Genomic DNA, 22694 nt, shown 5'->3' on the forward strand with positions numbered 1-22694 from the left:
CTCTGCAGCTCGAGCTCTCTGGAAGAACATAAATCCAGACAGAATTAGCAGACCCAGAGACAGCAAAGGCAATAAAATGTTGTGTGAGAAGGAGCTGAGAGCTCCAGAGAGCCAAAACTCAACCCCATCCGAAAGCAGGTTTGGGTTTGGGTTGCAAAAGCAGTGGGTACTGCTGGCACCCTGACCCAGGAGGGGGTCTCGGGGTCTCCACGCTCACATCCCTGTGCCAGCAGCTCCCGGGAGATTTTCTTCCCTGTTTTCAAAGATGTGAAGGAATCCCATCCCTTTCTGCATCCACTGCTGGTGTGCTGGCCTCAGACACCATCTCCCAGAGCCCACGAGAGGGAGCAAAATCCCCTTCAGCAAATTCCCTGCCAGCAGCAGCAGCTCCTTTATGGAATCACCTTGGATGATATTCCCTTTTCCAGGAGCCTGGTCCTGGAGCTGTGGGCTCAGGCACTGGGGTGGTGCTGGGTGCCTTGCCGAGGGAGAGCCACGATCCTCTTCTGCTCACTGGGGTTCTTTGTTCCCTGGTGCTTTTCCTGCTTGAGAGGGGGAGCTGGAAGTCAGGAAGGCAACAGGCAGTGACCCTGGCAGCCTCTTGCTGAGGGGGAGAGCAGAAATAACCTTTGGGTAACGGATATTTCACCCTGGTGAAGAACTCTGGGGTGGTTTCAGAGCAGGCTGGATACAGTTGTGAGCTCTTGCTTTGGGGGGCAGGTGGGTGGATGCTCCACATCCATAAAGGGGCTCTCAGCTGGCACTGCTGGGAGCAGAAATAATATTTGGAGATGAACCTAACCCTGAGGCAGAGGGGGAAGGAAGAAAAAAAAAAGATTTTTCTGCTTTCTGGCCGTATCTCGGATCGAAACAGTGCCTGCCTAACACAAGTGGAATACTTTATTTTCATGCTTTGAATGTAGCTCCTGTGTGCTTGATAAAATGTACCCATAAAATTGCAAATACGAGGCAATTTGACTACTGATGGCTAATGCATCAAAACGGCTGAGGAAATGTGAGCATTTAAAAATACCCCATTTGGACGTTGAGCACTACCTCCTTTACTTGCACTATAGCAGAATAAATAAACAATATGTGTGCATTATGTTAATGTTGTCCAAAGCCAAAAGAACGAGTGCACAACGTGTTACTTGCTTTTTATGACTGATCCATTATGCCCAGAGACCAACATGTGAACGAGAGAAGGGGGAAAAGCAGCAGCTCCTTTTCCTGAGAAATGGCTCCTTTTGTTTTATGTCTCTGGGTGAATTATTTTCTGTGATTGCATCCAGCAGCAGGAACCTCCTGGGTTATGGAGAGCCAGCCAGGGGCCCAGCTCCTCGTGTCACAGCAGGCAGGACTTGGGCAGCAGTGTCACATCAATATTAAATTATTAAATCAAAAAGGAGGGCTGTGGGAGCACTGCTGCCCGGAATCTCTTTTGGTGCAAATTGGAGCCATTTGGGGATTGCTCAGATGTCTGCAAGTTGTCTGTGACCCCCAGAGGAATTCTGAGAGCTCCTTGGCACTCACAGGGTGCTGGCTGAGCTCCTCCTGGATGGATTTCTGCTCTCGCAGGGGCTCCAAGGAGCTCGTTCCAGACAAAGCAGGAGCAGGGACATCCAGCTCAGGGAAAGCCACACCAGCAAAACCATAATCTCTTTTAAATTGTCTGAGAGTGGGAGGAATAAAAGAGAGGGAAAATTGCACCACCTCCCCCCCCCCCCCTCAGCTTTTCCAGGGCAATCTCTGAATTTATTGAGACAACTCCTGAGGGATGCTCCATCATGTCATCCAAGACTTGTGTATCGACTCTCTGCTGCTGCTGCTGAGTGAAGAAATATGATAGCAGGAGGGATAATGAAGCAGACATGTTCTCTTCAAACCAAACTGATTCTCTCTTAAGATGGGATAAGAGGGTAGAGAACTTTCCCTTCGCGATATTTCTCTCAGTAATGTGTTTTGACAATTTAATTTAGAAGTCACAGAGCAGCAAAGACAAAGTCACCCGGTGGGTGGACATCGGAGAGTTCAGTTGCCTTTGTGATGAATTGGTGATAGTACAGAGATGACAAAACAACACAGGGGGACAAGAAGGAGGCTGGCAGCACTGGAGGCAACATGCACAGGATAAATTGAACACTACACTTCATCCAGGAGCTTCAATCGTCCCAGGCATCCCCACATAATTTATGAATTGCAATTAGCATTTTATTACGGCTCCTGCTCGAGCTGCCTACCTATCACTTGGGCTCAGGTTTTGCTCGAGTTGCAGAGCGAAGTTTTCATAAGTTTACAGTACCTATTTATTTAAGTTAAAGCAATAAATAAGCTCAAGAGGTTGATCTCCTGCTTTGGAGCTGCAGAGGCTGAGTGCATGGATTTCTCGCAGAGGTTTTTCAGGGTGCTGGCTCATAGAATCATAGAATCCTAGAACTGGCTGGGTTGGAAGGGACCTCAGAGCTCATCAAGTCCAACCCTTGCTCCACTCCCCCCGTGGTTCCCAGCCCATGGCACTGAGTGCCACATCCAGGCTCTTTTGAAATATCTCCAGGGCTGGAGAATCCACCCCTTCCCTGGGCAGCCCATTCCAATGGCTGAGCACCCTCTCCAGAAAGAAATTCTTTCTAATGTCCAACCTAAACCTCCCCTGGCACAACTTGAGACCTCTTGTGCCCTCTTGTCTTGCTGAGAGTTGCCTGGGAAAAGAGCCCAACCCCCCCCTGGCTCCAACCTCCTTTCAGGGAGTTGGAGAGAGTGATGAGGTCTCCCCTGAGCCTCCTCTTCTCCAGCCTCAACACCCCCAGCTCCCTCAGCCCTTCCTCACAGGACTTGTGCTGGATCCCTTCCCAGCCTCCTTGCTCTTCTCTGGACCTGCTCCAGCACCTCAATCTCCTTCCTGAGCTGAGGGGCCCAGAACTGGACACAGGACTCAAGCTGTGGCCTCCCCAGGGCTGAGCACAGGGGCAGAATCCCTTCCCTGGACCTGCTGGCCACGCTGTTCCTGAGCCAGCCCAGGATGCCATTGGCCTTCTTGGCTACCTGGGCACACTGCTGGCTCCCATTCCTTCCTCTGGAACCTCCTGTGTCTGACAGCCTGGCCCAGGAGTGCTGTGAGATCAGCAGGAAAGCAGCTGAGGGAAGCACCAATCTGTGCCCATCAGCCCCAGTACAGGGTCTCAGCTCTGTTCCCCTTCCTGTGCTCACACCCAGACCCTCAGCCCTCTGCCTGCAGCTCTGAAGCCCCACTGGAGCCCTGTCCTGATGCTTCCAAGCTGATGGATCTTTTCAATTTCATTCTCTTTCCCTGAGATGTGGAAAATTCTGTCCCCAGATAGGTGGGAGGAGGAGGAGCAAGCACTTCTCCTCTACCCAACCCAGCTGGACAAGCAGCATCCTTCTGCTTCCCCTTCCCTGCAAACAGAGCAGCATAAAAAGAATCTAAGATGCTCTAAAAGAGTATCTAAAAAGAATATTTGAAGTTGGAAACTGGAAAAAACTTGTGGCTAATAGTGGTCAGACTGGAATTGCCAGCCCTGGTTCAGGACTCCCAGGACTCCCAGGACATCTCTGCCCCATCCAGCTTTGCCTGGATCCCCCAGTGCAGAGAGACACAGATCTCTTGTACAATTTAACTCCAGAATCACTCTGCCAGGCACCTGACTGTGCTCCAAACGACTCTGTAGGTTGTTATAAATATACAAAGCTTTTTGTGGGGATATTCATGAAATTCTATCACCGCTTACCCTGGCTGGTAATGGCCTTGTTTATGTATGGGCTCTATACATGGCTTTGCAGCCTCTCCAAACACAATTCTATTTCTGTGTGTAACTGCTCTATCAGTGCAGCACTTAGTGTGCTCAGCTCCCCAGCACAGCTCCTTAATGGCCAGGGAAAGTATTAGGCAGTGCAGTTTGTGAGTATTCAAAAGAAAGTTCCAATCTCACAATGTCTTTATTTTAAAATTCATGGAATTTCTAAGTACCAACTTCTAAGCCATGACCAAATAGTCATTTCTCTCTTAAACAGCCTTTTATTTTCTCCTTTTCCTCCCCCTCCCCCACCCAGGTAACTTGCTCTCACCAGCTTTGTGGGACCCACAGCTCTCCAGATACTGGTTCCTGGTTCCTATTGTCCCACCATGGGGACCCTGAGCAGCCTGACAGGGACACAGTGAGCTCCATGTGGGGACAATCCCAGCCATCCCAGGGACACCCCTATGGGGGGGTCACTTCAGGGGTTCCCCAGCATCATGTCCTCCCCATGAGGGGGAAGCAGTGACAAGGGAGAAAAGAGAATTAGGAAGCAGGGAGGTATCTAAAAAATGTGCCAGTACCTGTGTGGGAAGGGCAGAAGAATCAGCTGGGGGTGGCAGGGGTGGAAATCATCCTTCAAGTCCTTTATCTTCATCTTTTTTGGTAGCGTGTGGATCCAGCTCACAAATTTCTTTCCTAAAAGGAGAATAAAAACCTTCCAACTTCAGGTTTGAAGTCCTGCTTCTGTCACAAAAGAGAGGAATGCACCTCCTTCGAAAGAGAAAAGAGACAATATGTTTTATGGAGCTAAAAGTAATAATTTGAGAGAGCTCAGTAAAGGCAACGTAGTTTAAAAAACCCGAACGGTGGTTTACCAAGGTTCAGTAAGTTTGATGACCAGGTTCACATTCTTAATTACTGCATGGAAGAAATTTACAAAGGAAAATTGACTTGAGTTGGAATGATTCACGGACAGACCAGAGACACAGAAGTGTAAGGAACACTTTCCTGTTGAGGCACAAGGTTCAGAGTGGCCCCTGTGGCTCCTGAATTCCTGGTGGAGCCTTGGTGTGGCTGGCTCCAATCTCAGCCTCAGACTTGGACAAGGGTTTACATCTAATGGAATTATCTAGACATGGTTTATAATCATCTTTAATAGCTCCATGGATTAGTAATGTTTCATTAGTGTTAATTCAGCGTGCTGGAAGTCACTTACCAAAGATCTGCTGTTGATTCAAGGTCTCTGTGCCATGAGGAGCAACCTCGAGAGTGTCCCGGGCCTGGGAGAGCTCAGAGAAGGCTCCCTCAGGCTGTTGTGTTTATGGGATGAAGAGGTTGGTTTATAATCAGATTACTGAAGGGAAGGATGAGCCTCCTTGTACCCACAGCTTTGTTAAAAGCTTAAAAAGCAACTCCCTGTTCACCTGTGAACTGCACACTTGGTGTTCCAAGCTCACTCTGCTTCTTTGGGGGATTTCAGAGCATAGATTGAAACCAGAGGAGATGATGGGCTGGCTACAGCTCAGCCTTTACCTTCTCTGGACCTGGTTCCAAATCTCTGTTAGTTTGGCTCAGGGGTCACAGCCTCATCCATCACATTCTTTTTACCTGCGACCATCACCGCTGTGTCAGGCTGGCAGGAGGCAGCCTGGAGGGTTTCCCTCCTCTTCCCAGCTGATCGAGAGCATTTGCTCATTCCCTTGTATGTTCTGGCAGAATGTCACAATTTAATTGTTGGAAACAAGAGCAGGAAATATTAGCAGCACCGGCACAATAGGATTTTAATTTCACTTCAGGATAGAAATGGGTCTCTAGCAGAGTTCCAGGCTCTGGCACGGCGAGGACAAGGAGCCTGGAGTTTGCCTAATAGTTTGCACAACTGGAATAATTCTGTAGGGATGTGAGGGACTTAATTGGGCTTGTGCTTAAACATTCTCATAATGCGAGGCACACTGCGTGCTCCCAGCATTATTATTAAACAGCCCATTTCACTTTTTAATGATCATCTTGGATCACCGTAACTCTGATCAGCAAATAATCCTGGACAAATAAACACCTCTCTTCCCACAGCCAGCACTGCTGGGAAGCTGTGAGCATGGCCAGGCTGTGGGACAGCTGTGTCCCCAGGCCCACCAGAACCCCGAGGTTCTTCACCCAGTGCCCTTCCTCAGGCCAGGGGTGCTCAGAAGTTGGGGGTTGGTCCTCAGCACCGTGTCCCCCTGAGAACATCAATATTGTCCCCGAAAGCCACAGGAGGTGTGGCACCACCTGCCTTGACATTGGAGTAAAATATGGGGCATCACTAAATTATTCAGTTGGTGAGAGGGGCTCTCAGGATGGCGTGTTGCTCTTCTGCAGTGTAATTAATAGTCTTTAGATTAAATATGAAATCATTTCTAGTCATTAATAATTTAGCCTCAGTGTGGCGATCTTCAGAGAGCAGCAGCACTTCATATTCTTCTCAAGTATGTTGCCTGAAAGGCTTTGGGGAAAGCCAGCCACCCTTTCATCCATCTCAATTACAGTTCCTGGCTGCTCATTTCCTTCTCCAACACTGTTTTGTGAAGGTGCAAAACTCTTCCAGCTCCTGCTTTTCCTAGGAGGATGCTTAGCAGCATCAGCCTGTCCTGGAAACAAGACCTGGAACCCATCAGTCACAACCTGCTGTGGAGTGGAGGGATGGAACTCAGGACCTTCCCAAGGTGCCCAGACTCCATCCCTGGCAGGTGCTGGGAGAGTTTTTGGGTCAGATTTACCTCAAAAGCAGCTTTCACCATCCTCAGAGTGGGAGTGAGTAGTTGTGGGCCCTCAGAGGGCTCTGGGCATGCATGGTCAAGAGTGTGGAGGGAGGTGCTGGGATGGAGAAGAGTTTCCCATGGCCAAGGCACTGCCATGGCTTTTGCTGCACTGCTGGTGACCTCAGCCATGGCCAACACACCAGCCCCAGCCCCAGCACCAGAATTTCCCTCTAATTTGCAGAAAAGGAGAGCTGACCCATCTCTCCTCCACCTCTCCCAGTCCCCAGTGCTGTGTTCTCAGGGGCAGGATGGTGACATGGGGCTCTGCAGCTGCTGACAGCCACCACCAGGTGCTTTTATGCTGCCACTAAGCCTGGAGGAGAAAAAAAATTCACATCCTGGGACATCTTTGACACGTTTGCAGAAGGTGACAGGGTGATGTGCAGCCCCAGTGAGGAGAAGCCCCCGGTGGGCATGGAGAGAGGTGACAGCTCTGCTCCTCTGCCCATGCCCACCCCCCACCCAGGGGGCCCTGGAGCAGGGATGCTCAAACACAGGGAAAAGCAGCATTTTGGGGAGAAACCCAGCAAAATCCCCACCCTGCCATCACAGCCCCGCTGCCCCAGGCCAGCCGGAGCAGGAGGAACGTTTTGGGGTGCCGGGATCCCGGGGTGCGGGGCAGGCAGCAGCCCCGCAGGGATGGATCCTGCCCTTCGTGGAGCGCAGCAATCCCTGCTTCCAAGCAGCAGGAAAACCGGGAGGCAGCTGCTGCGGTAAAATCGGGAGAATGAAGCCACATCCCCGGGGGGTGCCAGCAGCGTCGGAAGGGACAAGGATGATGAGGCTGACCCCAGCACGGGGCTGGGAATTGGGGGGTCGGGAATTGCGGGGTGAACGCGGGGTCCCCGTGAGCCCTCCCAAGCCCGGCAAACCCAGGAGTTAAATGTCACCTCTCCTCAGGAGCCTGGAACGTCGGCGCTGCTGCCGTAACCTTTCCGGAGCCTCCTGAGTCAGGCTGAGCTGTGACAATAGGATCAACTTGTTTGCACACCTGGCTGGGGTTTAAATGGGTTGAATTCCTCGGTGCCTCCCCCGGTGCCTGAGTGAGCTGTCAGCTGAAAGCTGTGGCTGCGACCTCCCCCAGGATGAGGGGGCTTGGCCAAAAGTGGGGTGCTGACCCCAAAGAGCTGCTTTCCGTGGGGTGGGAAGAGGCGGGGTGATGGGGATAAAGGGGTGGTGAGAGGCCAGGGCTGCCTCTGGGAGTGGAACAACCTCTGATGGAGCCCCGTGGCACCAGGCACCTCCCTGCCCCCCAAATACCTCACCAGCCAAATAATGGGGTCCCCACATCCTACAGGGATTGCAGCTGGGGCAATGGGGGAGGGCAAGGAGGGCACAATGCTGGGGCTGGATCCATCCTCAAATCACCCCAAAAGTCCTGGTGTCCCCCCAGTGCCAACCAGGGCAGGAAGGGGGGGGCTAGGGACAGCCCAGGTCTTCTCCCCACTGGGGTTGGTGGGTGATTCCTGACAAATCCCTCATCAGGCAAATAATGGGGTTCCCACATCCTACAGGGACTGCAGCTGGGGCAGTGGGGGAGGGCAAGGAGGGCACAACACTGGGGCTGATCCCCAAATCACCCCAAAAGTGCTGGTGGCCCCCCAGTGAAGGGGGGGGGCTGGGGACAGCCCAGGTCTTCTCCCCACTGGGGTTGGTGGGTGATTCTTGATAAAACCAGGCCCCAAACCCATCAGGGCTCATCAAGAGGGTTATTGAGCCCTGTTTTGTGCTGGTCTATCTGCAAAGGGAGTTGGGATATAAAATAGGACCATACTGGAGCGTATTAATGAATATGGAAACCTTCTTTTCTGGTATTGCACACTCATAAATGAATCCACTTTATAGAGCCATAGCAGAGAGGAAATGACTATTCGGAGCCTGATTTATCTGCTCAAATGCTTTGTAGTACTTCAGATTAATAAAAATATTTAATAAAGAATCAAGATGGTTTATCTGTAATGCAAAGAGAATCACATCCCCTGTATTTTTATTACTGAAAAATTGGAAGCGGGAAGAAATAATGATATAAGCTACTGTATAAATGACAAAAATACCCATTCTAGTTATACGCATTGCTGTACAATCTTTTTCTATCCTATAAACATAATATATTCTTATGCCTATTTCGACTGATTCAGTAGTCATATGCTGCATTGTGCAGTTTAATACCACCCCGTCCTCAACAGCTCTGGCAAGTGATTAAATAAGAAATAAATTTTGCTGTCATTGCATTTAAAATCAAATCAAGGATCATTTGTTACCCCAAACGAACCAGTTATCCTTCTCTGCTCATAAGTAGGCTGCTGTTTGCTGAAGCATTTAGAAATGTATATATAGTAAACTCTTTGCATAATGGCTTGTACTGTAATATGATCTTTATGAGCCTGCCGCTCCGGAGACACTCGCGAGAACCAATAAAGAGTGCATTGCTTTTTTAATTTAAAGTTATAGGTATGAGACATTTCATACTCTCCTTGGATTCATCTGAGCCTCGTTGGCTCTGCTGTGGAGCTGGGACCCCCACTTGGCTCCCTGCCCGTGTCCCCCAGACCCAGCACAGCCCCTGGCATCGCCGCGCTCACCCCCTGGTGCTGGCACCACGGCCCCCGGGGAGGAGAAGGCAGCACTGAGCCCTGATTGTCCCTCAGAATCCACCCGGGAGACACCGTCCCGTTGGCCAAGTACATTAAATTTAATGTCACCACCTCGTTAATGGCCCTTTGCTTTTTAATGTGTAACAGGAACTTACAAATTAATTGCGACACCTTCCAAAGCTTCTTTAACTGCTGCTGGAATGGAACCTTGCTAATAACCATCATTTCCAGGTCTGTTCTTGTTAGGAGGTTGTGTCTGTCCGAATTATTTATTTTCATTTCTCTCCACCCCCCCTCCCCTCCCCGGGGTCCCCATTTTCTAACCTCCTGCACCAGGATTTACCGCAGGGCAGCTCCCACGTCCCCTGGGCCTGATGGATGAGCCTGCAGAGCTCTGATCAACAATCATCCTCATGCTCTGGGTGTGAAGAGAAACCTGCAATTGGACTTCTTTCCTTAGAAAGAAAAAAAAAAAAAAAAAAAAAAAATGGAGAAAAGAAATTTCATTTTTAAAATAAGTGTAAGAAAAGGGAGGTTGCCCAGGGTGCCCCGTGCAGGGCTGAGCATCCCCACTGGCTCCCAGCCCCTCACTGGCAGCCCCGGGTCTGCCACACACCCAGCCAAACCCAGTGGGTAAATTAGTTATTGCAAATTATTTGCTCAGCTTTAATTATCAAGTTTTGGCATCCATTAGTTAAACCAGTTAATTTTATTACGGAGAAAACAACAAATCACAAGGCTGACAATAATGAGGATGAACAGACATTTAATTATCCTTGTTCTAGACAGAACAATTATTAATTTTAAATTGCAAAAACTCATTTGAAAAAGTTTGGAGTCTGGAGACTTACCACGGGCAGCATAATATTGCTGGGGGAGATCTATGGTCAGCTACTGCATTAATACCAGTAAATCAAGCAAATCAATTCCTTCACCAGCCTCTGCCTCCCCTTTGGAAAAATACAGGAATAAACCCAATAACCTGTTGTCTGGGGTTGTGCTCACAGTGGTCTGGGGGCTGGTCCAGAGTCCCTCTCCCATCTGTGGTGCTTGTGCTGGATCAGGATGCTTGCAGCCCCTCTCTCTGGTGGCATTTGGTCCTAAATCAGAGGAAGGGACCCCCTGGGAGAGTGGCCACCAGCCAGCTGGGCCATTCAGCCTCCAGAGGCACCCATGGGTGCTCTATGGGGTGGGCACCCACCCCTGGCTGCAGAAATCAGTGCTCACCCTCAACACCATGTCCCTTGGTGTGATGTCCCCGGGTGGATGTGATGTACTCAGGGAGGACAGGAGCAGAGAGGTGGCACTGGGAGGATCCCCAGAACTTTGGGACACTCCAGTCCTGCCCCTGAGCAGCTCAGCATTGAGGCAACCTATAAGTGGGGAAAAAAACACAACAACCTGACAACAAGAAAAAAAAAAAAAAAAAAAAAAAAAAAAAGAGAAAAGAAAAGAAAAAATTGGGAAAAAGAACCTGAAGCTTAAGGAAACAAATGAAATCTCCTCATTCATCCCCAGTGGTCAGTGGCACAGATAACATTTTTCAAAGTGTAATTGCAGTCAATTGTACTTTCCCCCCAGTGCCCGTCAGCTCATCTTAGCTGGTGTGATAAATGTTAGCTTTTAAGCAAGAATGGATTGATTATTAATAGCTTAGATACCAGTTACAGGAACTGCAATAAAACTAGATTTTAATTTCCCTCTCTATTAAGGAATCTCATGTTTCATTCAACATAGAGAAAAAATAGGAATTTTTTTTTCCCCCAAAGATATCAGATTTACTGCCACTATAAAAAAAATATCATTGATGCACTCAAGGTGGGGTTATACTGGATGAGGTATTTTTCAACAAAAGTCAGCCCAGGGGGGGTCACCAGGGTGGGAAGGGGGTGGGAGGGGATGCTCAGAGCAGTGTGAACACAGAATGGTTTGGGTGGGAAGGGACCTTAAAGCTCATCGAGTTCCAACCCCCCTGTGTGGGCAGGACACCTCCCACCAGACCAGATTAAAGCATTTCCTTCCCCAAAAGCCACCCGTGCACTCCTGCTCACCAGTGGAACAAAAATCCCTGCAGAAAGTCACCTCATCAGGGGAGGGATGGTTCAGCTGTGATTTGTGTCTGAGTCAGGAGAAAAAGCATAAAAGCTGCCTTGACTGAAGAACAGAGTTGTGCATTTTAATCTCTTATAACTTACTTTTATGATGTAATTCTGAATTATGTTATTGCATTTGTATTTAGAGAGCACAGCAGATGGTGCATGCAGTAACACTTTAAATTAGGGTTTCCCAAATACACATTAAATTCAGATTTAATAAGACAGTTATCACATGGGAATTAAATACCAATTGATTATTTATAAAACACCACAGCTCAGCAAAGTGCTTGGCTCAGCCACCTCCTTGTGCCAGGGGACAACGCTCCTTTAAGGGACTCATGGTGGCCCTGATGGCCACCACCCTCCCCAGCTCCTTGCCACCTTGGCCACCTCCTTGGCACCTTTGTTGGCAGTGGATATGGGCACAGAGGGAGGGACATTGCCCTCCTCCTGGAATATCTGTCCCAAGTGACAACTAAATGGGAGGGTGACTCCCAGGCAGTGGCTGGAGGGGATGGTGGCTCAGTCAGTGGCCATTTCAGACCCTGGGCACATGAAACCAGGTCCCTGAAGGCACCTCCAGCATCCCCAACCCCTGCCTGGCCCCTTCAGCTGCTCAGAGCTCTGCCCATCACCTGCTGCCATAGCTCAGTCACTGCCCCAGCCACCCTGCTCCAAAAAAACATTGCAGACCCCTTGCTGACACATTTATTATTATTATTATTATTATTATTATTATTATTATTATTCAGAACTGCAATACGCTGCTCATATACTCTGGGCAATTTACTTTTCTAATCAAATTGGTTTCCATTCAAATGAATTCTCTTGTCCCTCTCTATTCCAGTAATGTTATTTTAAGCATGAGCTGTGTCTTGGTACAAATGTCTAATCACAAGGCTGGATGCAGAGGGCATTGTGGTGCTTTATGGCGAATCAAATAGAAGCAAAATTACAGAAGCTTTTAGGGGCAATAATTTATGTGTTGTAACTTCTGGTGTGGCCCAGTGAGTGAGGTTACATTCCCTCCTGGGCTTATCTCTCCTCTTGGTAGGTGGCTCGGCATTTCTTCCTTTTATTTATTTTTTTTTTTTTCCCCTAATATTATTTTTAATTCTTTTTGTCCTTGCACTGAAGTAGACACCTCTAACTCCTCTCCCAGAGCCCCAGGGGGATGAGAGGTGGGCAAGAGCTGCCAGCCCCACAAGTTCACTGCCTCCCATCCTTGCCAACCCCCATCCCTTCCTCAACCCCAACCATTACTATTTTTATGATCACTTTAAGCTCCCCCCAGCAGCACCCCAGAGCTCCTGCCTGCAGCCCTGCTTGCTGGGGGGGGATTGATGTTGCTCTCACAACCCCAGTTGCCCACCCAAGCATCCCAGGGGCAGGGTGGGGAGCACTGGGGATGCTGCAGCTCCTGCCCCTCACCCTCTGGTTGTGTTTTTGTGCCCTGCAGGACGCAGAGAGTCAGAAAATCATGGAATTGCTCAGGCTGGGAAAAAACCTTCAAGATTATTGGGTCCAAGCTCACCCGAACCTTATTGCCCTCTCCCTGATGAGCACAGCTCTGCAGTGAGCAACCTGCTGGGTGCCAGAGCTGCAGAGCAGGAAAAGGGCTGCTGGGTGGTGTTGGGTTTATGGCTCCTGCCCGAGGGGTCCCTACAGCATCAACCTCACACCTTGTGTGAGATTGGAGAGGGGACAATGACACCTCAGCACCCACGGGTGGGGGACTCCTCTGCCATCCCCATGTGGGATCCGGGATGGGTCCGGCTCTGCCGTGTTCTGGTTCCTGCCAGGAACAGCTCTGGTGCTCTCCTCTTTCCTCCCCACGGGGCTGGGAGCAGGGATGGTCCTGATGGAGCAGTGGGGTGATGGGTCAGCACAGCTCCCAGAATCTGCTGGCTGCCCACCAGCATCCCCCAGCTGCAAAGGCAAGGACCAAAGCCAACCCCTTCTGCAACAACCACCACCTGCAGCAACCACCACCTTCTGCAACAACCAACACCTTCTGCAACAGCCAACACCTTCTGCAACAGCCACCACCTTCTGCAACAACCAAGCCCTTCTGCAACAACCACCACCTTCTGCAACAGCCAACCCCTTCTGCAGCAACCACCACCTTCTGCAACAACCAAGCCCTTCTGCAACAGCCACCACCTTCTGCAACAACCAACACCTTCTGCAACCACTGCCTTCTGCAACAGCCAACACCTTCTGCAACAGCCAACACCTTCTGCAACAACCATCTTCTGCAACAACCACCACCCTCTGCAACAGCCACCACCTTCTGCAACAGCCACCACCTTCTGCAACAACCAAACCCTTCTTCCATGCCCAGTGCCACTCCTCTGGCCATACTGGGCACCCCTGCCAGGTGCCATGTGGCTTCCTGGCCCTCCTGGATGCAGTGCTGATCAGCTGCTTTCCAGAGCATCCTCCTTTCCCCTATCCACAGCTCAAGCTTTAGGACTTCCCTGGGTACCTGGGAACAAATTCCTGGCCTTTTTCTGTGTTGTTGCAGCTGGGTGGTCTCACAGTGGGTGATCAGCTCCTCTCCTCCCTCTGGGGTGGCACATCACCAGGAGCTGGTGCCTGGCAGAGCTGGGAAAAAATCATAACATAAAATCCAACATTGGCCTCGTCTCCCTGAGCCCAGCACCCACCTGGCTGCATCCCAGGGGAAGCAGCCCACAGCCCTGTAACACCCTGAGCCCAAAACCCCGTGGGCATGGAGGTGAGGAACCAAATTCAGGGCATCCTGAGTGGGTGCTTTGGTGTCCATCCCTCCAGAAGAGATCCTGAGCAAACGAGGGCAGGTTGAGGGGCCAACCCAAATCAGCTGTCACCCAGCTCAGAGCCTCAAAATATTCAATTTTTAATGCCCCAGGGATCAGTGCACCCATGGCTTGCACCCACCACCCCACAAGCTCAGCCTCCTCCACCACCAAACTCCCATCCCTGGGCCAGGAAAGCAACAACAGCAATAAAATTCCTAACACCAAGGTGAAGAAGGAGCCTTTCCCCATCCTCCCTGCCTTGGTTCCACACTGGGAGGAGACACAGCATGGCCCTGACCCCTCTCCCTTCCCCCCTCTTTCTCCACATTCCTACAGCACCACTGTAGGATAAATAACTCATTTATCTTTTTATTCTCTCTGCAGATCATAACGCACCCGCTCTGACAATGCTGCACACCAAAGACCTAATTTTAGCAGTGGTGTTTATAAGTAATCAGTTTGAAATATTGGAGCTGGCGTATAATGGGTTTTTGGTGTTGGGTTTTTTTTTTTTTCTTTGTGCCTTTTTTTTTTTTTTTTTTTTTTTTCTGAAATACTGACGTTTGCAAGAAAGCTGCTCGTAAGGAAAATTCTGATTATAACAACTCATTTAGAATAAATCAGTTTGAAATGGTTTATGTAACGGGGCGGTATGTGCCGTACATGAGCATCCAAGTTTCTGTGTTTTTTCCTTTCAGTAAGATGAGATTAAATGAAACCCCAAATGCAAGTAGTTTGGGGCCTTTTTTTTTTTTTATTTTTTTATTTATTTTTTTTTCTTTGCCAAGCAGAGGAAAAGCAGCTTCTCAGCAATTTTATGGCCAATTGAGTTGGAGAAAAAAAAAATAGAGAAAAAAAGACAAAAATTACAGAGAGCAGAATTACCACCCTGACAGCCTCCCCTCTTCCCAGCCCCCTCCACCCCAGGATCTTCTGCACTCTTCACCCCCCTCCCTGTAGGCTTTGCTGGAGGATTTCCAACCCTTTTTCCCCTACTCCCCACCCCCAAAGACAACATCAACCCCCTCACCAACCCCATCTCCCAGCACTGGAGCATCTTCTGTGTCCACGTGGCTCCTCACCCCCCTGGCTGCTGGGATCCCAGGAGCATCCTCACCCTGTGCCCACCTCCACGACCCCCCCAAGGCCTGGGAAACTCAGCACAGGGGCTTGGGGGGGGTGCAGACACCCCCTGACAGCAGGGCTGCCCCGATGGGTAAAGGGGACAACTGAGCACTGCCAACTGGCCACCAAGTTATCCGAGAGCCTGGCTGGGGGACCCGGCTGCTGGAGCTGCCCCAGGGGCAATAATTTTACCTGTTGGTATTTCCAGAGCCTGGTGGAGGTTTTCCCCATGGGAAGAGGCAGAAGGCTGGGGAAAGATGGCTCAGCTGAGGCTGCATCCCCCGAGCTGGGCTCTGCTCCCCAGCAAAGTGCCCCAGTGGGGGGTGTGAAGCCAACTGGTGAAAAGTTGTTGGAAAAAACAAAAAAACCTTGTGAAAAAAGCAGTGAGAGCAGGAGGGAGAGTGTGGTGTGCTCAGGAAAAAAAAAGCCAAAAGGTGCTCAAGGTAGCCCAGGTGAGGGGAGAGGAGAGGCCAAGAGAGAAGCTCCTGAAAACCCCTGAATTTTGGGGGTTATCTGAGAGCCTGGCTGGGGGACCCGGCTGCTGGAGCTGCCCCAGGGGCAATAATTTTACCTGTTGGTATTTCCAGAGCCTGGTGGAAGTTTTCCCCATGGGAAGAGGCAGCCAGGGCTCAGCAGGGTGGGGAAAGGTGGCTCAGCTGAGGCTGCATCCCCCGAGCTGGGCTCTGCTCCCCAGCAAAGTGCCCCAGTGGGGGCTGCAAAGTCAACTGGTGAAAAGTTGTTGGAAAAACAAAAAAAATCTTGTGAAAAACGCAGTGAGAGCAAGAGGGAGAGTGTGGTGTGCTCAGGAAAAAAAAAGCCAAAAGGTGCCCAGGGTAGCCCAGGTGAGGGGAGAGGAGAGGCCAGGGGAGAAGCTCCTGAAAACCCCCTAATTTTGGGGGTTATCCAAGAGCCCGGCTGGGGGGCAGGGACCCAGCTGCTGGAGCTGCCCCAGGGGCAATAATTTTACCTGTTGGTATTTCCAGAGCCTGGTGGAGGTTTTCCCCATGGGAAGAGGCAGCCAGAGCTCAGCAGGGTGAGGAAAGGGGGCTCAGCTGAGGCTGCATCCCCTGACCTGGGCTCTGCTCCCTGAAAGTCAACTGGTGAAAAGTTGTTGGAAAAACCAAAAAAAACTTGTGAAAAACACAGTGAGAGCAGGAGGGAGAGTGTGGTGTGCTCAGGAAAAAAAAGCCAAAAGGTGCCCAGGGTAGCCCAGGTGAGGGGAGAGGAGAGGCCAGGGGAGAAGCTCCTGAAAACCCCCAAATTTTGGGAAAACCCCATTCAGTTGGCCAAAGCCAGAGTCTGTTTCACACCTGGATGTGGAGTCCGATCCCTCAGGGCAATCTGGGAACCACTTCTGATCAACAACATCCTGGACCCAGAAAAGAAAGAAAAGCTTTTAATTGTAATTTGCTTTATTATTTTTGTAAATGTGAATTTTACAAAGCGCTTTACAATTAATGATCACATTGGGTTTGTTTTTTTGTTTTTTTTTTTTTTGTGTTTTTTTTTTTTTAAATGGATTTTTCATCATATGAAAACAGCTATGAGCACAGTTCCAACTCGGGGCAGGGGGGGGGGGGAGAGCCTTAATTTTTTTTTGTTTGTTTGTTGTTTAGTTACTGATATATTGTGTCAGCCATGGCTACAAAATAACAGTCTGAACTATACAGAGTAAGAGCACATAAATACTAGTGAATAATGCACATAAAAAAAAAAAAAAAAAGAAGCTAGCATCGTTCGTGGCTGAGACAGTTGAGGAACATAACTCAGTGGTACTGTGAGATTTCCTTACAGCACAGAAAGTATTTTTAACAGTCATGAATTACAGTACTACTTAATACCCTATGAAGACACTTTAAAAACAACCTTGTACTTTAAGTCCTTTTTTTTTTTTTTGTTTTTTTTTCTCCCAAACATTCTGTCCAAAGGATTAATGTTCTATTTGAATCAAGTGCCATCCAAATGTTCAAGTCAAAAATATTTATACATTTATAACTCAGTTGTTTGTTTTTTTCTCATTTATTTATTTACTACGTCTTTTTTTTTTAATTTTTTTTTTTTTTTTTTTTTTTGTCTGCTAAAAATAGTATTGCAAGTTTTGGCTTTTTTTTTTATTTTATTAATTTTTTTTTTTTTTAATTATTATTATTTTGTAACCTTGACATAAAAATGACAATTTTCGTGTGCAAAACGCTTTTACAGTGGAAGAACCTCCCCGGAGGAGCTGAGGGGTTTCCAATGTGAGTGCGTTCGTCAGCCCCCACCCAGGGTGGGGGGAAGAGAGCCCAGGGACCCCCCACTCCCTTCCCTCCCCCCCAGCCTGAGGGGTTCAGCCAGCAGGAACACTTGGGACAGCAGTTGAAGCCCACAGTGGGGATTTATTGTATTTTTTTTTCTTTTTTTCCAGAAAAACAAGCGATGGGAGCAAAACCCCAGGGGGAAGGGAGATTGGGGAAGGGTTAAAGGGGGGGGCAGGGATGCTCTGTGCCCTCCAACACCGGGGGAGCTGGGGACAATTCCAGTTGTGGGTGAGGGGTTGGGTGGCCCAACCAAAGGAGGGGACCCCACTGCGTGTCACCCCCCTGGGGTCCCACTTGTAGGGTGAAACCCCACTTTAGAAGAACCAAACCATCCTGGTGTCCCAAAGGACCCACTCCCCATCTTCTCCCCATCCCTCCCCTCCCCAGCCCCCTCCTTGCTTGCACCAGTGTCAGGGTGGCCAGGTCACCATCCCAGGGGACAGGGATGCTGAGAGGTGGGACCACCAGGAGAAGAAGCCCCCCCCCCCCAGCCCCTGGGCAGAGCAGCAGCTTGGGGGGGGAGGGAGGTGTTAATTTGGGCTGAGGAGGAGCAGGGCTGGCTCTACACTATATGGCAGCTGCAGGTAACTTGGATGCTTACACTCCATTCTTGTTAAAGGTGCTTGGTATAACTTTAGATATAGAATATACATGTAATATTGCTAATAGTCAAGCATAAGAATAAAGGTGCAGACATACCATAAATACTGATGCTTTGATTTTACACTACCAGACCTAGATGAATGCAGTTTCCTATTCACATTAGAAAGCAGCCCCAAAATTCTATAATTTAAAATAGTGTCGTAAACAAAGAGGAGGAAGGAGTCGGTTATGATCTGATCGTCTCAATCTGTTTTCCTTGGAAAAAATGATCAAAAAATTCTAAGGCACTCAGGAAAGCCGCATACAATCGATGGACTGCTCTGTTCTCACCTTACATTCAGTATTTCAAAGGGGTTACTTTTTTTTCTTTTTATATATTTTTTTTTTTTCAGAAGAATACAATCATTCCCATATAACATTTTCAAACATATCATTAATCCTCCACACACAGGAAACATTAGTGCAAAATGCTTGCCCTCATCTACCAGATAAGGAAAAACAAAACAAAACCCAACGCCCTTCACATTTTAGAAGGTTGCCTTCCTAATAATAATAATAATAATAATAAAATAAACCCAAATCAGAGAAAAAGAAAAAAAAGAAAGAAAAAAAAAAAAAAAAAAAAGAAAGAAAGAAAAAAAACCAACCCAAAAATATACAGGAAGTTGTGCTAGGTATAAAAATATATATATTTTCACTGTGCAACTTGACTCTCTTCAGACTCTCTGTCCTAAACCATTCAAGTACTTCTGCTGCTGCCCCGGTGGCCCCGCCGGCCGGGCCCTCGCTTTGGGCGTGGGTTTGGTCCAGAATTAATCCCTAAAGCCAACTGTAAACCCCCAAGGGGGGGTTCTGCTGCTCCCCAAACCCCAGCAAGTGCCAAAAAGGAGGAGGAATCCTTTGCAATATCTTTAAAATATATCTATCTACCTCTATATGCACACAGACACACACAGAAAGGACTTTTCATCTCCGGAGCCGCTTCCCAGTTTGCCTCAAACATTTGGCAAACCCAAACTTCTGGGGAGGAGATGGGGAAGGTCTGGAGTGGGGGGGGTTCTCAAGCAAAACAGACCCCTCCATCCCACCCCTGCTGCCCCAGTGCTGGACCCCAGCAGCCAGGGGATGGGGACACAGGACACCCCCAGGAAGAGGCTCTCTCCATCACCTCAGGAATGCCTGGGGACAAAGCTCACCCCAAGCCCAGCTCTCTGTCCCCCCCCTGCTCAGGTTTGTCCCCCTCCCATGGTGCTGCAGGGTGAGCTGCAGGGGCTCCAGGCTTTGCTGAGAGCCCAAGTTTTGTTTGCTGAGGGGGGCAAAGTGCAAGTGGAGCCCTGGGCTCTGCTCACCCCATTCCCCTGCAGCATGGAGGGGCCCCACGAGCCCCCCACCCCCCATCAGGGCACCCGGGATGGGGAATCTCAGTGCACCCAAGCCACACACACACAAAAAAAATCAAGAGCAGAGCAAGATGTGAGACAGAAACCACCCAATATTGTTGATTTTTTTTTTTTCCTCTCAAGGCAAGGAGCAGTGGAAGAGGCAAAGCGCCGGACAGTTTTGTTATCAGGATGCAAAAAAACCTGCTTCAAGTATGGCAGAAAACAAAACAAAAGGCCAAAAGTTGGGCTTATCCTCTGCCCCTTCCCCTTTTCCCAACGGAAATGCAAAGAAGGAAGAAAACCCTGAGCAAAGCAATGTCTGGATCCAGGAACCAAGGCAGGAAAGAAAAGCCAGGCAGGGCAGCCTTCAGGAGTGACTCTGTGCACCTTGCACTTGTTCATAGTCACAAGCTTGTTCAAGAACAAGCTGTAAAGACCACTTCAGCAGGCTGTTCAGTCACAGTGAAAATAAGAACAAAAAAAAAAAAAAAAAAAAAAAAGAAAAAGAAAAAAGCCACACTTGGCTTTCACATCACTGCCACATCCCTTGGGGCATCCCGGCCCCAGCATCTCCCAGCCTGGCCCTGCCATCCTCCTGCCCAAAGCCACCAAAGCCAGAGCACAGCCTGGGGACTGCAGGCTTCACCCCCAAAATAATTCACATTGGACTTTCCCCAGGAGTGCCTGTCTGGAGGGTGAGCAAAAGGCTTCCTCCTCCGCAAAACCGCTTCACAGAAGGGCACAAAGCTCATTTTGTTTTATTTTTTAAACCTTTCTGCACCCAATACACTCCAAATTATTACCAAGTGAGAGCCTGGCTGCCCGGGGTGGAGGGGTGGGGGTCAGCACCTTCTGCCTCTCGTGAGGATGCCCCTGGGAACCGATGCCAAAAGCTCTGGCTCCGAGCCCTGTGGACAAGAGCAATGAGTTTCCCGTGCTCAGATGTGGCTACAAAACCCTTTGCAGGTGGCTGAGGGGACAATTCTTCCCCCAGGAAGTGGCCCTGGGTCTCAGCCCATCTGCCTGCCCACAGGGATGGGGTGCAGCGGGGTGATGTGAGCCCATTCACCCAAGAAATGGGGGATGTGAAGGTGCAAGCAAAGAGAAGCCAAGGAAAAGGAGTTGCTGGGAGGGAGAGGGAATCCAAAACCAGCTGTGCTGGGAAAAAAACAAAAACAAACAAAAAAACACCCGACAACAACCACTCCAGCAGCCAGGCCTTCCACCTGCATCCCATGCAGCCCTTCTGACACCTGTGAGCCTCAGCTCCTGTGGAACCATCCCTGCTTTGGGGAACTGGAAAAAACTCCCCAAGACAACTGCACCAAGCCCCCAGCACCAGCTGGGCACCACTGCACCCTGCCCTGCAGCACCCTGCCCCATAGCACCCTGCTCTGCAGCACCCTGCCCCACTGCATCCTGCCCCATAGCACCCTGCCCCACAGCAAGGGGCTCCAGAAGCCTGTAACGATCCCCCCCACCCTGTCCCACTTGGCCAGAGCCCTTCTGCTCGAGACAAACATTGCCAGTCACAGCACCTGTACCCTAACACACCTCTGCTTTCCTGTTAAGTGACAGTAAAACTTTCTTTAGAGGACAAGGTTAACGATGGCTTTACTTCTGAGCTGAGTAATGGATGGGGTGGTGATGGGAGGATGGTGGTTTGGGGGGGTGGTGGCTAGCTTTTCTCCTCCCCTTCTTAAAAGGAAAAAGAAAAAAGAAAAGAGAAAGGAAAAAAAAAAAAGAAAAAGAAAAAGCTACAATCTTATAGACTAACCTCAGGAATATCAAAAAAGGAGCCCAATTTTTTTGTTTTTTTAAGTAGGTCGCCACAGACCTAGTCGTTTACAGTATAACGAATGCGATTATTTCCTTCATAAATTTTAAATACAAGCAGAATAAAAATCACATTTTTTTCAGGCAACAGTAGCAGTTCAGTAGGTAAGTGGCTTGATCACATTTTTTTTTTGTTTGTTTGTTTGTTTGTTTTGTATTAGTAACGCATGCAAGCAGCTTTAGTATTACAGATCCCTTATAGGTCACGAAACGTTTGCTCTCTTTATAAAGTCCCTCCGTAAGTACCATCTTGTCTTCTCACAGGAGTTTCGGGCCGGCTGGAGGAGCCCGAACCTTGTTCAAAAGGTTGGGGAGTGCTTTGGGTATCCGATGCCAGAGCATCCGTGGCAGCTGCCTCCTGGATCACCGAGCCTGCCCCTTCAGCCTCCTCGCTGTGTTCGAAGGACTGGCTGGACCCATTGCTCAGCTCCACGTTCACCGTGTTAGTTCTCAAGGCTACTATAGTTCCCGAATCGCTCCTCCTTTCTGCATAGATTCGCTGCTCAAAGACCTGAGCAGTGTTGGGTTGGAATTCAGGATCCAGGGGGACACTGTTTGTGGTGGAGCCCATGACCGTGCGGTACATCTCCATCCCTTCTGGCAGCATGGACTTGATCTTGGGCAGCCAGCGCTTGCGGACGCGGCGGGCGTTGGTGCACATGTCGGCTGCTATGACATTCATCTCGCTTTCCTTAAAGCTCGGGGCAAAATTCTGACAATACACTGCAAAGACAGGGATAGACAGAGCTGAGGATGAGGGGGAAGCAACGGGGGAGGCGGCGGCCGCAGCAGCGCAGCCTCGGCGGTGCCCCTGGAGACCTCAGGGGGAGCTTCACCCACAGGACAGAACTCTCACCAGGAGAGACTTACAGACAGGGACCCCTCAGCTTGAGGCAGACAAAACAGAGAAAAAAAACCAGAAAGCACAAAAATCTCAGGTGGAAGAGGGAAGGGGGCTGGAGAAGGACCGCTCGCTCTCCAGGGACCCAGTGGAGATCCAGAGGATCCATGTTCCTGGTTACAGGACCCACGGTACCTCTGGCTACCACGTGCTGGGAGGGCCAAAAGCAGAGATGGACACAAAAAAGGTCAAGGTGAACTCCTCAACAGCAGAGCCAGTAATGGCTCTTCCAGCCACAGTGGTGCAGCTGTAAAAAAACATCAGAGCTGCTCTTGACCCAGCAGAGGAGACTGCCCAAAAAACCTGTCCTACACCTCACATTGAGCACCACAGGGCCAGCCAGGGCTGCCCATGGACCTCCAGCCTCACCAAGGTACCTGCTCCAGCATCCCACCACCAGCACAGCTGGTCCCTACACTGGGGAAGCCCAGCAGCACCTGGGCTGCAGCCCTGCTCCTCCCCTGGGGGGACCAAACTCCTGATGTGATGGAGCAACAGCACCACAGGGAGGAACTGTCAAC

At 49.6% G+C, this 22694-nt stretch overlaps 1 protein-coding gene across 5 annotated transcripts in view; it reads right to left on the minus strand.

Annotated features, from left to right (window-relative positions):
* Positions 1-16545: 16545 nt before the first annotated feature.
* NACC2 (NACC family member 2) overlaps positions 16546-22694 on the minus strand; it is a 54682-nt gene continuing 48533 nt past the window's right edge. For all 5 annotated transcript variants that reach the window (XM_071766604.1, XM_071766605.1, XM_071766608.1 and 2 more), the window contains one exon: positions 16546-21995. In XM_071766604.1, coding sequence (XP_071622705.1) covers positions 21496-21995 — 500 coding nt within the window. In that variant the 3' untranslated portion in view covers positions 16546-21495. The remainder of the gene's footprint in view (positions 21996-22694) is intronic.

Source organism: Heliangelus exortis, chromosome 22, assembly GCF_036169615.1.
Source record: "Heliangelus exortis chromosome 22, bHelExo1.hap1, whole genome shotgun sequence".
Classification (NCBI taxonomy): domain Eukaryota; kingdom Metazoa; phylum Chordata; class Aves; order Apodiformes; family Trochilidae; genus Heliangelus; species Heliangelus exortis.